Source organism: Colletotrichum abscissum (assembly GCF_030869225.1).
Source record: "Colletotrichum abscissum strain IMI 504890 chromosome Unknown Scaffold_16.1, whole genome shotgun sequence".
Lineage (NCBI taxonomy): Eukaryota > Fungi > Ascomycota > Sordariomycetes > Glomerellales > Glomerellaceae > Colletotrichum > Colletotrichum abscissum.
Genome location: NW_026850054.1, coordinates 211834 through 224863, shown reverse-complemented (window position 1 = coordinate 224863; position 13030 = coordinate 211834). Strand labels below are relative to the sequence as shown.

The 13030-nt window shown below is 52.1% G+C and overlaps 5 protein-coding genes across 5 annotated transcripts; 3 read left to right on the top strand and 2 right to left on the bottom strand.

Moving 5' to 3' along the window:
- Positions 1–1069: 1069 nt before the first annotated feature.
- On the top strand, positions 1070–1926 carry CABS01_07415 (uncharacterized protein; the record flags this gene model as incomplete). Its single annotated transcript, XM_060540778.1, has 2 exons — positions 1070–1550; positions 1622–1926. The coding sequence occupies 2 exons, from the start codon at positions 1070–1072 to the stop codon at positions 1924–1926; spliced, it is 786 nt and encodes a 261-aa protein (XP_060402946.1).
- Positions 1927–2090: 164 nt separating this feature from the next.
- Positions 2091–3022, bottom strand: CABS01_07414 (glycosyl hydrolase family 12; the record flags this gene model as incomplete). Its single annotated transcript, XM_060540777.1, has 3 exons — positions 2091–2170; positions 2233–2471; positions 2529–3022. 3 exons carry the CDS (start codon positions 3020–3022, stop codon positions 2091–2093), a joined length of 813 nt encoding a protein of 270 aa, XP_060402945.1.
- Positions 3023–5590: 2568 nt separating this feature from the next.
- CABS01_07413 (CFEM domain-containing protein) lies at positions 5591–6022 on the top strand (the record flags this gene model as incomplete). The annotated part of the gene is made up of 3 exons (XM_060540776.1): positions 5591–5616; positions 5692–5762; positions 5835–6022. The coding sequence occupies 3 exons, from the start codon at positions 5591–5593 to the stop codon at positions 6020–6022; spliced, it is 285 nt and encodes a 94-aa protein (XP_060402944.1).
- Positions 6023–10126: 4104 nt separating this feature from the next.
- Positions 10127–11164, top strand: CABS01_07412 (uncharacterized protein; the record flags this gene model as incomplete). The annotated part of the gene is made up of 3 exons (XM_060540775.1): positions 10127–10576; positions 10660–10895; positions 11077–11164. The coding sequence occupies 3 exons, from the start codon at positions 10127–10129 to the stop codon at positions 11162–11164; spliced, it is 774 nt and encodes a 257-aa protein (XP_060402943.1).
- Positions 11165–11459: 295 nt separating this feature from the next.
- Positions 11460–12340, bottom strand: CABS01_07411 (uncharacterized protein; the record flags this gene model as incomplete). Its single annotated transcript, XM_060540774.1, has 2 exons — positions 11460–11958; positions 12054–12340. The coding sequence occupies 2 exons, from the start codon at positions 12338–12340 to the stop codon at positions 11460–11462; spliced, it is 786 nt and encodes a 261-aa protein (XP_060402942.1).
- Between the last annotated feature and the right edge of the window lie 690 nt (positions 12341–13030).

Genomic DNA, 13030 nt, shown 5'->3' with positions numbered 1-13030 from the left:
CCTAGGCCAACTGCTTTCTAGTCAATTTGTGAGAATCTTCGGAATGTTGAAGTTCCGTGTTGGAGTTGTATTGGTTTCTGTGAAGTGTAATAGCAGTTCAATTGAAATCGTTTCTTGGTTTGATGACAAGATAGCAATATGCAGGCTCCATGGACATTGTTGGCAGTCTTTGCTTAAATAGCTGGTCTCACTATTTGCCGGAAAATGTCATCTTTGCATACTCATACCGAATCGATTGATTCCGAATTTAAGACTGACTTGCGAGCCACACGAGCCCATGTGACTGGTTGTTAACCGGTTGGCAAACAGCGCTGGTGGTCAGACTCAGACATGGGCGTTTGGCGAGGGGAAACCACCGGCGCAAGAGTTGTCATTGTAGAAAGGTTACACAAAGCATTGGATACATGTTGAGTCTCTATTGTGAATGCTCGTTAGGATGTGACTCGCCCTTGAGCCCCTGAACTTTCAAGTAAGGGACATGGTGTAGTTACATGTCATTAGCAAGACTGTCTGTACGACTGTGGAAGAATTGCAACAATTGAAGCCAGAGACCCACACTTGACAACTTTATAAAATAGAGAATGCGGCTCTTCTATCGTGAAGTTTCTAAACGATAAGGCGGTAGATCTGGTTATTTGACGGGTCCGATCGTTCGGCGTCATTCGACATCCGCCGGTAACATTCGGCGCCCTCGGAAACCCCGGCGGACTCGGAGCCCGAGTGGGTCTCCCGTCGGTAGAGTAGCGCTCTTCTGGTTTAGTGAACAGTGAGAGAAAAGTGTCCCCCTTGGGCAGATCCGAATTCCGAAAGCCGAAAGCGCGAGACCCCTTAGAAATGAGGTAAGAAGTCCGATCCAAACTTGAAGAGAATTGTCCTCCGGGGTTATGGGACGGATCGACCCGGAGAAAGGGTTCTGGATTTCTACCGCGTACCTGGATCGTAGGAATTGACTTTAATGTCACGATCCCCATTTTGTAGCCCCCCCCTCCCATCCATCTAATTCATCTTGCATGTTTTGCATTGTCAAGTCAACTTCATTCATTCCAACTCCTGATTGAATCGCGTCTTGATGGCTTCCTTCTTCTCAAAGGCCAGGTTAGCGACCTTTTCCAAGTTCGCCGCAGGTGCCACCATCACAGGCGCCGCTGGTTTTCACCTCTGGACGCGTCAGTGCGCGTTCGACGACACTTTCACCCCGGCCAACGACCCCCTCTTCCAACACTCCCTTCTTAAAAAGGTTAATCCAAACAACAATCCCGACTTTCACGACTGCTGTTACCGCACAGTTCCATTTGACAAGTTGCGGCCGGATCTTGTTGAGGACGCGCTTAGTGGAGGCTCAAAGCTTGTGGAGACGTATTCTGCTGGTGTCTGGGGACGATATGGTGAGCATGTGCCTGTAGCGGTGAGGGCGATATGGCAAGGAACTGACTTTGATACACAAGCATTCAATATTCAACGCAAAATCATGGAGATGGCCCGTAAAGACGAGTCGAACGCAGGGGACCTCTGGGAGAAAGAGGAGCTATTAAAGAGCACTTACCCCGTCGGTACGTCTCATTCCCGATATTGGCCATGCGTCTTGCCCATATTCTAATGTTCCCCTCACTGACTTGAATAGGCACGGCTTTTGCTGACGACTTCATTGTCATCGAAAAGTCTCCAAGCAGCATCTTGCTGCGGGGTGGGCTCTCCCCCAGGGTAGCGCCTGATGGCCCACGCGAGTTGGACAGTATCATAAGCCTAGGTGCGGACCTCGACCGACAGGCCCGAGTCGTTAGCTTCAAGCTCAAGTCAATACTTCTCAACGGGGTGAGCGACGGTAATGATGCTCCGCTACCTGGGCCCGCGGTGTTCTTGCATCGGCAGTACGCTAGGCTGTTGGTAACTGCCGGTGTTGACCACTGTGTTGCGTGTTACCCTTGAAGACGTTGCTAAATCATCTTCCCTCAAACTGTACTGTATGTGTATTACTACTATAGACTATAGAAGCATGGAGTGCCTCCTTTCAAGGCATACGTGTCTAATGACGGATTCTTTCTGGTATCATGAAGCAGCAAATATCATGGGCCGTATCTTAGTGCCTATACCTAGATGACATCGGCAATGAACTTGGGCACAACGAATTGTGCAGGACCGCCGGTGAAGGCCTCCGTACCGAGCTGGTAAACTGGCCATTCAGTTAGCCTGGAGTTCGAGTGGCCCAACAGGTAGGATGGGGAAGAGACTTACCGAGCATGTACTGGTTGTGTTGGGGGAACTGGAAATGGTGGCTCAGGAAGTTGAAAAACTGCTTCGCGTCGGCGCTGAAGTGCTGAATGGGGCCATTGACGGGCAGGAAGCTGTACACCTTCATCGCGCCGCCGTGGTTGTAACCAAAATGAACCTCCCACTGATGCCCGCAGATCTCGACATGCGCGATGGGCGCCTTGGACTCACTGATGGGCCACACACCGCCCAACTTTGCCAACCTACACATTCACTTATCAGCGGGTTGACCACATTCAGACACCAATCATCAAACTCACCAGATCATAACCTCGAATTCTCCGCTGCTGTTGGCGTGGTCTTTATCGGGATCCGTAAAGATATCAAACGCCACATTGGCCCTTACATCCCACGTGCTGTAATGCCACTCGGCCTCCGTCGGCAGCGCCTGGATCTCACTCAAGAGCCGGCGCTGGAACTGCCTCGCGCCGTAGACGTATGACTTGACGTTGTGCTCGCCGCCCTGCCACTCCCAGTCCGTCGACCAGGAAATACCCTGGGCGCCCGACGCGCCGGGCGGGCTGGGGCCATCGTAGTGCGTGCGCTGTGAGCCCGACGTCGCACTTTCGAGGCCCCAAGTGTTGTTGTTTAGTTCATACCCGTCAATGGCGTGGTAGCCCCATTTCTTCTCGAGCGTGACGATGTGGTCGCGCGGCGGCGGCATGTTGTTCTGGTTTTGAGGCGGCGGGGCGGGGCGTGCTTGTTGGAGTTCGTGTTGTGACGAGTCGTCGGATGTCGAACAGCAGGATCCCATGGGAGGCGAGTGAATGGCTTCTCTTTAGACCTTCAGCCTTGACAAGACCTTTAAAACCTCGTAAATCCTATGAATATAGCGGCTGATGAGATGAGACGAGATGAGATGAACTGAGAAGATGGTGTGAGGGGTAGTTGGAGACGGCGCGTCTTTAGCACAGCGGACGGGACGGGAAGCGTTAAAGTTGGAGAAAACAGGGCCCCAGAGTTTGTTGTCAGTTGCTGACAAGACAACTCTCAGGGGTCCATCGTTGGGCCTTGCGGCAGTGCTGGACCGCGCGACTCCACTGCGTGCGTCAGCTCTGGTTCCCTACCAAGACTTTACGGCAGCTGGACCGGTTGGCTGACGTCAATGTTTCTCAGGGGCTTGTTCCGCGGCGGTGTTGTGATGCGCAAGAGAGTAGGCCAACGAATCGAAACATGAAAGCAATCGATGTTGGCTGAGGCATGGCAACTGTTGAAGATGAGCAGGGCCTCCGTTGAAAAGTAAACGCAAAATAGCCGTACAGTCTTGGTCAACAATGTTCTCAGATGGCCGTTGCGAATTGGGGTGACAAAGGCGGCTGGGCTGTAGTCTTGGCAATGGCCTTCTTCGTTTTTGACTATGGAACGAGGGACATAAGTCACCTCACATGAAGGCGTTCGGAAAATTGGCTTTCAACGACTTGGATAGGAAATCCCCAAACGGCGCAGTCGGAGAACCCATTCTAAGTCTGAATCGGCCGGAGATTGGGGACCGGGTCCGATGGACAAACTCGGTGAAAGTGGGCCACGCCCGGAGCAATCCGAGACGGAACCCTGAAGGTGGCAAGGACAATCTGCAACTTGGTGATGAGTTTGATGCTAAGTATTGGTCTGTAGTTTGAGCCCTAGCTGAACCGCACTTTCGGGTCCTCTTTGATCAAGAAAGTCAAGACAACAACAAGGTCATCGGCACATCGCTAATCCGGACGAGTCTATGCCCAAAATACAATGAGAACGTGCCCACCGGAAACAGATAACACGATACTATACTGCAAATTAACAACGCTAGACCTTCTCCGGTTTCTCAGGATGGATTTCTTTCAGAGAATTATGCGAGTGCAAGCCACCTCGCATGCCAACTTTATGAGATATCCCAATGGCCCGGCCAGGAACTGTGAGCGATCGGCGCGTCGAACAAATTGCTAATCGCAACAACACGACCATGGTAATCAACCCCAAGCCACCTCGCCCATCATTGACAACCCTAGTACTGCAAGCCGTAACTCAACCCGACTAAACACAATATCCTTGGCCGCTTATACCTGCAAATGATCCGTTGGATTCTTGTCTCTCGCTTGGCGGACGGGGTTCACTGGCCATATCAGGAGCTTCACCTTTGAGGGACTATATCTTTGATCGCGATGCATCCACTTCGCATGCTACCGTGGTATCTTCTCCTCCTTTCCGGAGTGGTAGCAGCTCAGGCACCGTCGATTGATAAACTTCCATCATGCCCTATATGCCAAACCATCTAAATTTGAGACTCCTTCCCCTATGACTAACGGGATACCCAACCGCAGCAATCATGCCTCGTTCAAGGCTTGAGCATCTCATCTTGTTTCACGGCAAACCACCCATGTCTATGTAATGACACTGAATACATGAGTTTCATGGATGCTCGCGTTACGAGTAACTGCTTGCCAGCTGATGCTGTAGGTAAGTACGGAAGACTTCATGTTCCATGCGGTGGTGCGAGCTACGAGTCAACCAGGTCTCATTAGCCGCCCAGAACTATACTTGGACAGCATGTGGGCTTCCAGAAGTCAATGATTATGTTTCAATACAAGTCCTTACCTTAGCGGTCTTCTTCGTGCTGGCTTCTCTGCCAATCTTTATGCGAGTGGCAGTCAAGGTTGCAGGTGTTTCTGCGTGGGGACCTGATGATTGGATGATCCTGGCAACATATGTGAGTGTGAGCTTGATCAACTTATTTGGGCAATCTGGCTGACGGAACATAGACATTTCTCATAGCTTTCGTACCGATGAATGTGTACGGTAGGTCGATCTGCACTTGCTTGATAGAATAGTCGTTCCGGATCGCGCGAGTGTTCTTGATGGCTGATCCTCTACCCTAGAGGGCAGGAACGGCGCTGGTTAAAACATGTGGTCGTTGACTGCCGATCAAATCACCAACTACTTCAAAGTAAGTAGCTTCATAATTGTTTCTGGCATTCAATATAGTGCCTAAAGAGTCCATCTATAGGGATAGTACATGATGCAAACCCTTTAACACTACACGATAACCCTACTAAAGGCATCCGTCCTTTTCCTCTATCAGCGAATATTCCCTTTTGAGCGGCTGAGCATCGCACTCTGGGCAACGCAAGCATTCAACTTGATCATTGGTGTAATATTCTTCTTCCTCGGCATCTTTCAATGTACCCCCGTTCACCTTGCTTGGACGATTTGGAGACAAGACTCTCAAAGCGAGGGGAAATGTATGAACATCGTCGACATCGGAATAGCTATGGTGCCATTCGAGTTGGACTAGATATTTGGACAAATCCAAAGCCTAAATCTAAAATGGGACAAAAAGTCTAGCCTGATGGCTACATTCAGCTTAGGTCTCTTGTGAGTCCTCTTCAAGGTCAACCCCGACCAGATATCAGGAACTGTCTAACGACTTGACTTTATGTCTTATCGCAGTCTTACAGCCGCCAGTTCATTTAGATTGAGACTCCTCACTGAAGACCATCCAGGAGCGTACAATTTTACAGGTAAGCCTCAAAGCCTCCATCAAGTTTGACGCCTGGCAGTTCGCTCTTACTCACACGGCCGGATTGCATCAGTAAACCTGCTACCAATCTCTACGTGGTCGATAATTGAGATAGGCGTGGGTGTTTTCACGGCCTGCGCGCCTGACATCCGACAGTTCTTCCGAGTCTTCGTTTTTAGATGGCGTGATGAACAGGCCAGCTTGCACTCGGGGCCTATTCCCGACAGGGCTTCTGCAGGCGCCGTCGAGGAGGTCAAATAGAAAAAACGACAGATGCGTGTCAATGAGACCATTGCCACAATGATGTATAGATAGGTAGAAGAGCGACTGGATGGCTGAACACAACATTTTCACGCCTCATTGCTAATCCGGAATTCCACCAGACATATTGACTATGGGTTTCTTGTTTATTTCTCACAGGGGCTCTTCCAACAGACACATCACCCATACGGGCAGGAAAACAGTACTTTCATTGTGCCCTTCTGAAGAATACGAAGACATCCGCGTTGCATCATGGTGTACGACTTATTACTTATTGAACTCACCATTTGCCGTCTTCTTGAAGCAATATGAAATCAGAAAGCAGTCTGATGCCAATGCCGCTGCTAGCCGCATGACCTTCAAACGCCCAGGAAGTGGTGGAACCCGAGAGTTCTGGGGAAAAGATTCTTGGAGGTCTCAAAGTGTGAGATCCAACCTAGACCGGTACCAACGACCGTACTGTAAGTAAGTTTGCACACCGGATATTTATGCCGTTTCCAAGATTTTCACCATCGGCAATTGAGCCGCAAATGCATTGTATCAAAAGACTGAAGAATAAATCACATTCGGACCTGGGTAGGTACCGGCAACGAGGTACGGAAATCTCCGACTCGGCACGGTCACTGCGATGCCAAGACATGAGCGCCGCCAAGAGAATAAATAAATCAGAAAAAAGTGAAAAGTGAAAAAGGGCTGCGCTGCCCCTCCACAGAAACGCCAAGCCGCCAACCTGGCCGACTCGGCCGCGACGATTACTGCGTGCGTGCGTGCGCGCCCAGCATTGGTATTTCCATTTGTTCCATCGCCCTTTTTACATCCCCTTGCGTGGGACGAGCAGCCTTGGCCGAAGCACCGCCAACGCTCTGGGCAAGGCAAACGACGTAGCGCGGCGTAACCGGTACCATGCGAAGTTGAAGGTGGGGGGGGGGGGGTTGGCACCAGGAAAACACCAAGGCAGGCCGCCCGCGCCATTGATGAGATTGTCAAGAACTATACGTGACTGATTGTGGTTCGGTCAAGAAGAAGCCCAGCCGTGGCATCAACACCTAGTATACCTGATAGCCAAACACCAAGACTACACGGTACCACTCGAGAGTTCGAGACCGCTTTCACGCTTTCAAGGTTCGTCGGAGCTACTGAAGACCGTCGTACGGGCCCAGCCGCAGATCGCTCTTAGTATTGGACAATTGGTCGTTCTAGTCTTTGAACGACGTTGACGGTCGAGCAACCGACGACGATCCCCCGGAGCATCACCTGGAGAAAATTTGAGTCACTGTGTCTTACTCGTGGGGTATCGCAGACTATGGAAATGATCAGGTGAGCGCGCCCGCGGGCATGGCGGTGGAAGTTTATCGAGATGATCCTCAATCTCATACTACCTTCTGGGGGATTGGCTTCAAGCTCGTCATTTTCCTGGCGTGGCCTGCTTGCCGTGCCGTGCCAAGCGGTCAAGAAGATCAGCGCTGGCACGGGCAAAGGCGACATTGAAGTTTGAATGAGGCGAACTGGTCTGAGTGAGTGAGTGAGTGAATGAAGACTCAGAGTGAGAGTGAGTTGACCTGAGTCGCGGTTTGCCGTGATGGCTTGGCATGCCAAGAAAGCCATACTTCATGTTTCCTTGGTGTCTGGGTCGTGCACAGTCACTGTTGGCTGGCGCGATAGATCATTGAGCCAACCTTTCAAGCAGCAATTCGGGGCAACTTTGCAAGGTTTGGGGAAAGGAAATGAGGGATTGCGTGGATGCCCAGTGCCAATGATCCTCCCCAAACCCCCCCTGAATTGAACCCTGGAAATCCAGACGAGAGTTCCTGGGGAACCTTTGCTCTTTGCTTTTCGTTGATTTCATCTTTTTACTTTTCTCGACTTGGCAGCGACTTGGTATCGATAGATGGAAACTCAAATGCGTGATGGTTGCTTTTCGTCAACTTCTTTGCTGTGGCATCTCATATCCTTCCCGCTATCTTGCCATTCCAGTAATGAAGATGAGAAGCGGGAAAGACACAGCGACGAGCCTTTCGGTCTCGATCTCACTCTTGACAGCTCAGTCTCGAACGCCCGCGTCGTTGAGTGAACCGTTGCTGCAAACAGGCGAAAAAAGCAAATGTCTCGGTACTCGTACGCGCTGAGATGGAGCAAAGCTGCACGACGGTTGCAGGGCGCATTGTCTATCGATGATGGCCAACAGGATGGAAGGGAAAAGGGCCCCATGGGATAGATGGATGGATGTGCCCTTCCAAGAGCCCAGGGCCGTTTGCGCCGCCAAAAGTGCCCGCCCAGAACTTTGATGATCCTTTCTGTACCACCAAACCCTTGCGATCCATGACTAAACGCCAATCTCCCACATCACGAAGTGACGAACGGTAATGTTTCTTGAGACTTCTTCCCGTGCTGCCCAGGAGCTTGGTGGAGGACAGGAGACTTTTATGGCAATTGGCACGGCGGGATGGGAAATTGGACCGGTCACGGCGCTGCTGAGGTATGCCGAGTCGGACAGGCGCGCCAAAAGGCATGGCGAAATCTCACCACTCGACTGCCACCTTATCACTGTACGACAAGTCAGACTATTGCGTCCGAGACAAGAATTCCCAAGAGACACCAAGTCCCTTGGCAGCGAGAGCTCTGCCTGCAGTGCTCAGCATCACTAGACTCGATATTTGAGGCGCCTGTGCTATGGTGCTAGGTACGGTTCCGCTGTGCTACCAAATTACGGAATACTGATAACCTCAACTACCAAGACACCACAAGACCTATAGCGCCGGCTCAACGAGCTGCCCAGGAGGCTAGGTGGCTGGGCCAGCGCGTGTCACTCCTTCACCGTTCCCTCTCTGCGCCTGCGGACCTGCGAGTCTTTGGGAGCCCTAGCTAGAGTCTGCCCTGTCAGTCTGAGAATTCTGTTTGGTGGGAGAGCGGCAGGCCGCAGTCCTCTTGGCGGGTTTGGCTGTAACATCTCCCAAGAGCACAACCGCCCCCCCTTATCCCGACAATTATAACCGAACAAACAGCCTGTGGCAGGCTGACAGGCGCTGCTGCTTCATCCCAGGACCCCCCCAAGACGCTCCAACATGTGGCTCGCCGCTCTGTTCTGCTGGCAATGTCTTGGCAAAGTTCCCCTTCGCTCTGTGTGCCAAGGGATGGAACTGAACGAAGTAAATCTCAAGCTGGGACACGCCCCTCCAAGGCCTCCCCCCAAGCTCCAAGGAACAGTCGCCCAGGGGCCAAGACCGCCAAGACAACAGCATCGTGAAATGTGAATGGGTATTCTCCTCACCCCTACGAGCCTAGGCGGGCCAAGACGGCCTCTGTGGCCAATTCTGGAGTCAGTGAGCTGATAGCGCGACTTGGCGAGCAGCACATTTGAGACCTCTCCAGTCTCTCACAGAGTACAGAGTGCCAGACTGCCAAGACTCTCATGTGTGCTTGGGTGTGTGTATTTTTCGTACAGGAGTAAATTCTAATTCTCCTTGTTCCTCTCTGCTGCTGCCCAGGCCGAGTGCCCAGGCTTTTCGCCAGGCCACACAGCACCGTATTCTTTTCTGCTGGCCCCCAATTTCCCTCCTCCTTGAAGTCTTGACTCTCATTTTCGCGCCCTCTCGTTTTGAGTTTTTCTCGGTCTTTTCTTGGGAGAGGGTCAGGCGCAATTAGAGCATCTCGGCGGTCTCTGGGCTTTTTTCCTCTCATATCCTTCATTAACTCTTTCGCACACACCCACGCCCTTGGAAAGACTAAAAGGGTCGCTGAAGCCCGCCGTACATATTCCGGCGTGTGAGCTCTTTTCGGTATCCGGTTCTTCAGCCTTTTCGCCTTTCCTTCCGTGCCCACTCGGAGCCTTTTCCAGACGTCCACCCAGCCGCTCACTCACACACCACTCACTCACTCACTCGTGTCCCCATAAAAGTCCACTCATGCCTGCGCCAACAAGCTGTGGCATGTGGTGTTGATTCTGCGCTTGGAGGTCCACACATATTGAAGGAGATACCAAAAGACGACTTCTCAGCAACACCGAGGAGGGAACTAGAGACGGAGTAAAAGAAAGGGATTAGAGGAAAAGGGGAAAAACCTACAGAGCCATCCATCCATACACCACCGAAACGCAGTTCGCCCGCCATGTCTCTCCAAAACGGCGCCTACACCCACCAAGGCTACTCAGCGCCGCCCTACAGCCAGGGATACAACCAACCGCCAGGAGGCCAAATGTACGGAAACGACGAGCAGGTCACCCAAGTATACTACTACAACAACGACGACGCCGCATCGATCTCGTCGCGGAGCATCTCGCAACATCAACAGCAGTACTGGTACGGCCAACAACCCGGCGGCGGCCGAAGTTGTCGATCCAGCGGCAGCGCCAAATCGCCCGAGAACGAGCGCTTCAACCGCAAGAGGAGGCGGTGCACGTACATGTACTACGTCCTTCGCCAGCTCGCCATCATTGTTCCTTTGGTCGTCATCTTTTTGAATATCAACATTTACTGCTCGCGGAGGGGCAAGTATCTGAATGATTCGACGAGTCCGGCGGATCCTATTTTCTACAGCTTGTGGTTGTCTGTACCGATTGTAAGTTCCTGTCCCTGGGCTTGTAGTGAAAAATCGACGCGTGAGATGTCGCGATATCTGAGACTCAGCTGACCATCTCGTAGTCATGTATTCTTCTCATTTGGTCACTCATCACCGTCATCTGGCGCAAGAGGGACGCCTACCGTGGCGGCATCCCGAAGCATTTTCATTTTGGCATGGAGTTGTGTTTCACGCTGGGCACCACCATTTGCTGGATTCTGCTCGTTATCCAGATCGAGTCGAAGAAGTCCAACGGGTACTACGCGTATCCGTACATTCAGTACGAGGCTGCTCTGGCGTTCCTGCTGGGACTCATCATGTAAGTCGAGCCACCTTTCATCCGACATCTTCACTCTCACTTTCACACTCACTCCCCATCTCACTCCAACCCTCATTCTCACCCTAGCCTCATCTTGCTTTCACCCTCACTTCATACCTTGCCCCACCATCATTTCACTCCCAGTCATCATACGGTTCATTGATGCTAACCTCTCCACCAGGATGTCCGAGTTTGGTCTGCTCGCGCGAGCCTGGTTCGAATTTACCAACGAGAGGACACGATATGAAAGTGAGATGATGCAGGTGTAATGCATCAAAGCATCGTCCGGCGTTTCGATTGTTATTCTGCGCTTTTGAGCGGTCTTTATGGCGAGGCGTTAAGAGCACAGGGACTGGACTACTGGATTTGCATTTCTGGGACAAGGTAGAGAGGTACTGACATTTGGAGCCCATTGCATTTTTTGCTTGAGAAAAACCACATGAAGAGATACCCATCAGCATGAAACAAGATACCATTAATTAAGAATTCCACAACCACTGTGGCCACCGAATGCCCCGCTCTTACTATGTCCATTATGTGACTTCAGAAAAACAATTGATATTTCTACTGGCTATTTATCGTTCGCGACTGCTTCTGCCCCTCCTTGCGGCGAAAATACTCACCCATGAACGGAGACAAGAGCGCGATCGTCAGCAGCACGGCCCCCAACAACCCCGTGATCGCAACAACGGCCAGTGGGCCGAGCTGTCCCATCTTCTCCGGCGGCTGCAAGACGAACGGCCCGTCCGTAGCTGCTGCATCCCCGCGCGTGGTCGTCGGGGACGCGTAGGGATAGATGTTCCTCGACTCTGGCGCCGTGAACGCCCCGAGGCAGGAACTTTCATCGCAGGCCTCGCTGACAGGTTTCCCGTCTCCATAGTACGATGTTTCGTAATTGGCCAGTCTCTTGGTGGATGCCACGGACTCGCGTACTTCCACAGAGTATGTGATGCCGTAGGCGTAGATCGGAGATGGCGAGGTCTGGGCCGGGTCGGAGGCGAGGAAGCCGGCCGTCGTGGTCAAGATGCAGTTTGCTCCCGCTGTACATGACCAAGGCAGTGTGCTAGTAGGTGCGTTTTGGGTTAAAAAAAAAGAAAATCGTGGATTAATGCGTGCTTGAGTATCTCTATCCTTCGCAAAAGGGCGCGCTTCTCTTACCCTGGACAGCATATCACTTGGGAGTGGCTCTTCAGCCACCACTCATATGTCAAGGTTGCCTGGCCTCCGTCGGTGACCGTCCGCTTCGATACAAAGGGGTTGGCTGTGTCCACGGCCGTACTGCAAGCCGGCGCGTAGCCAGAAGGGCACCCGCCCCATGAAGTCGCGTAGAAACCGCAATAGTTGTTCCAGCTGATTGTTTCGCGGGGAATGAGGCACTCGCGGGCCGGAGTAGCTGACCAGGGCGGGGAGCGCGTGGGAGACGAGGTTATCGTCGAGGTGGCCATTGCGAAACTGTGATGCGTTTACAGGGGTCTCGAAACTGGTCATGGGTTGGCAATGATGTGGTCTACGGTGGGTTTGTGCAGCGGTCGAATGTGTCTTTGGGAGACGACGATTGAACTCTGCTCATCTTGATAGCGGGTTGTGAGGTTTGTATTTATGCGAAGCTCATGCTTTTTCAGCCGAGTCTCGATCAAGAAGGAGAGAGGTCCGGAGACCCGTCCCCTTTGAGGTCAAGTCTCTGCTGCAATCTTACGGCGCAGCAAGGGCTTGGCGTGCCCGGCTGTCTGGACCCTAGCCTTTGCTGCCATGTCTGCGAAGATGGAAGGCCTCACTTTGATTGATTGCGCATCTCACAAGACTGAGAAAGTGAAGTAGGAAGTAGGAAGTGGGAAGTGCATTTAGAGGTTGGGAATGCAAGGAGGGTGTGTTGGAAGTCTCTTGGTGTTTCGGTGTCTCGGTGAACGGCACCTACACCTTGGAAGGTGGAGAGAGCCTGACCGAATCTCGGTGAACGATATCCACTCTTCGTAGTGGGGCGATCATCGGAGAGACGTATCGGGGAAAGCCGCTGACCAAGAGGAAGTAGTGGGCCCCAATCAACGAGGCTGAGGCTATCGATTGGCCAAAAGATTATCGCGGTGGATTCTAATTCGCTCATGGGACGTCTCAGGCGCGTCACAGTTGGCCTTAGG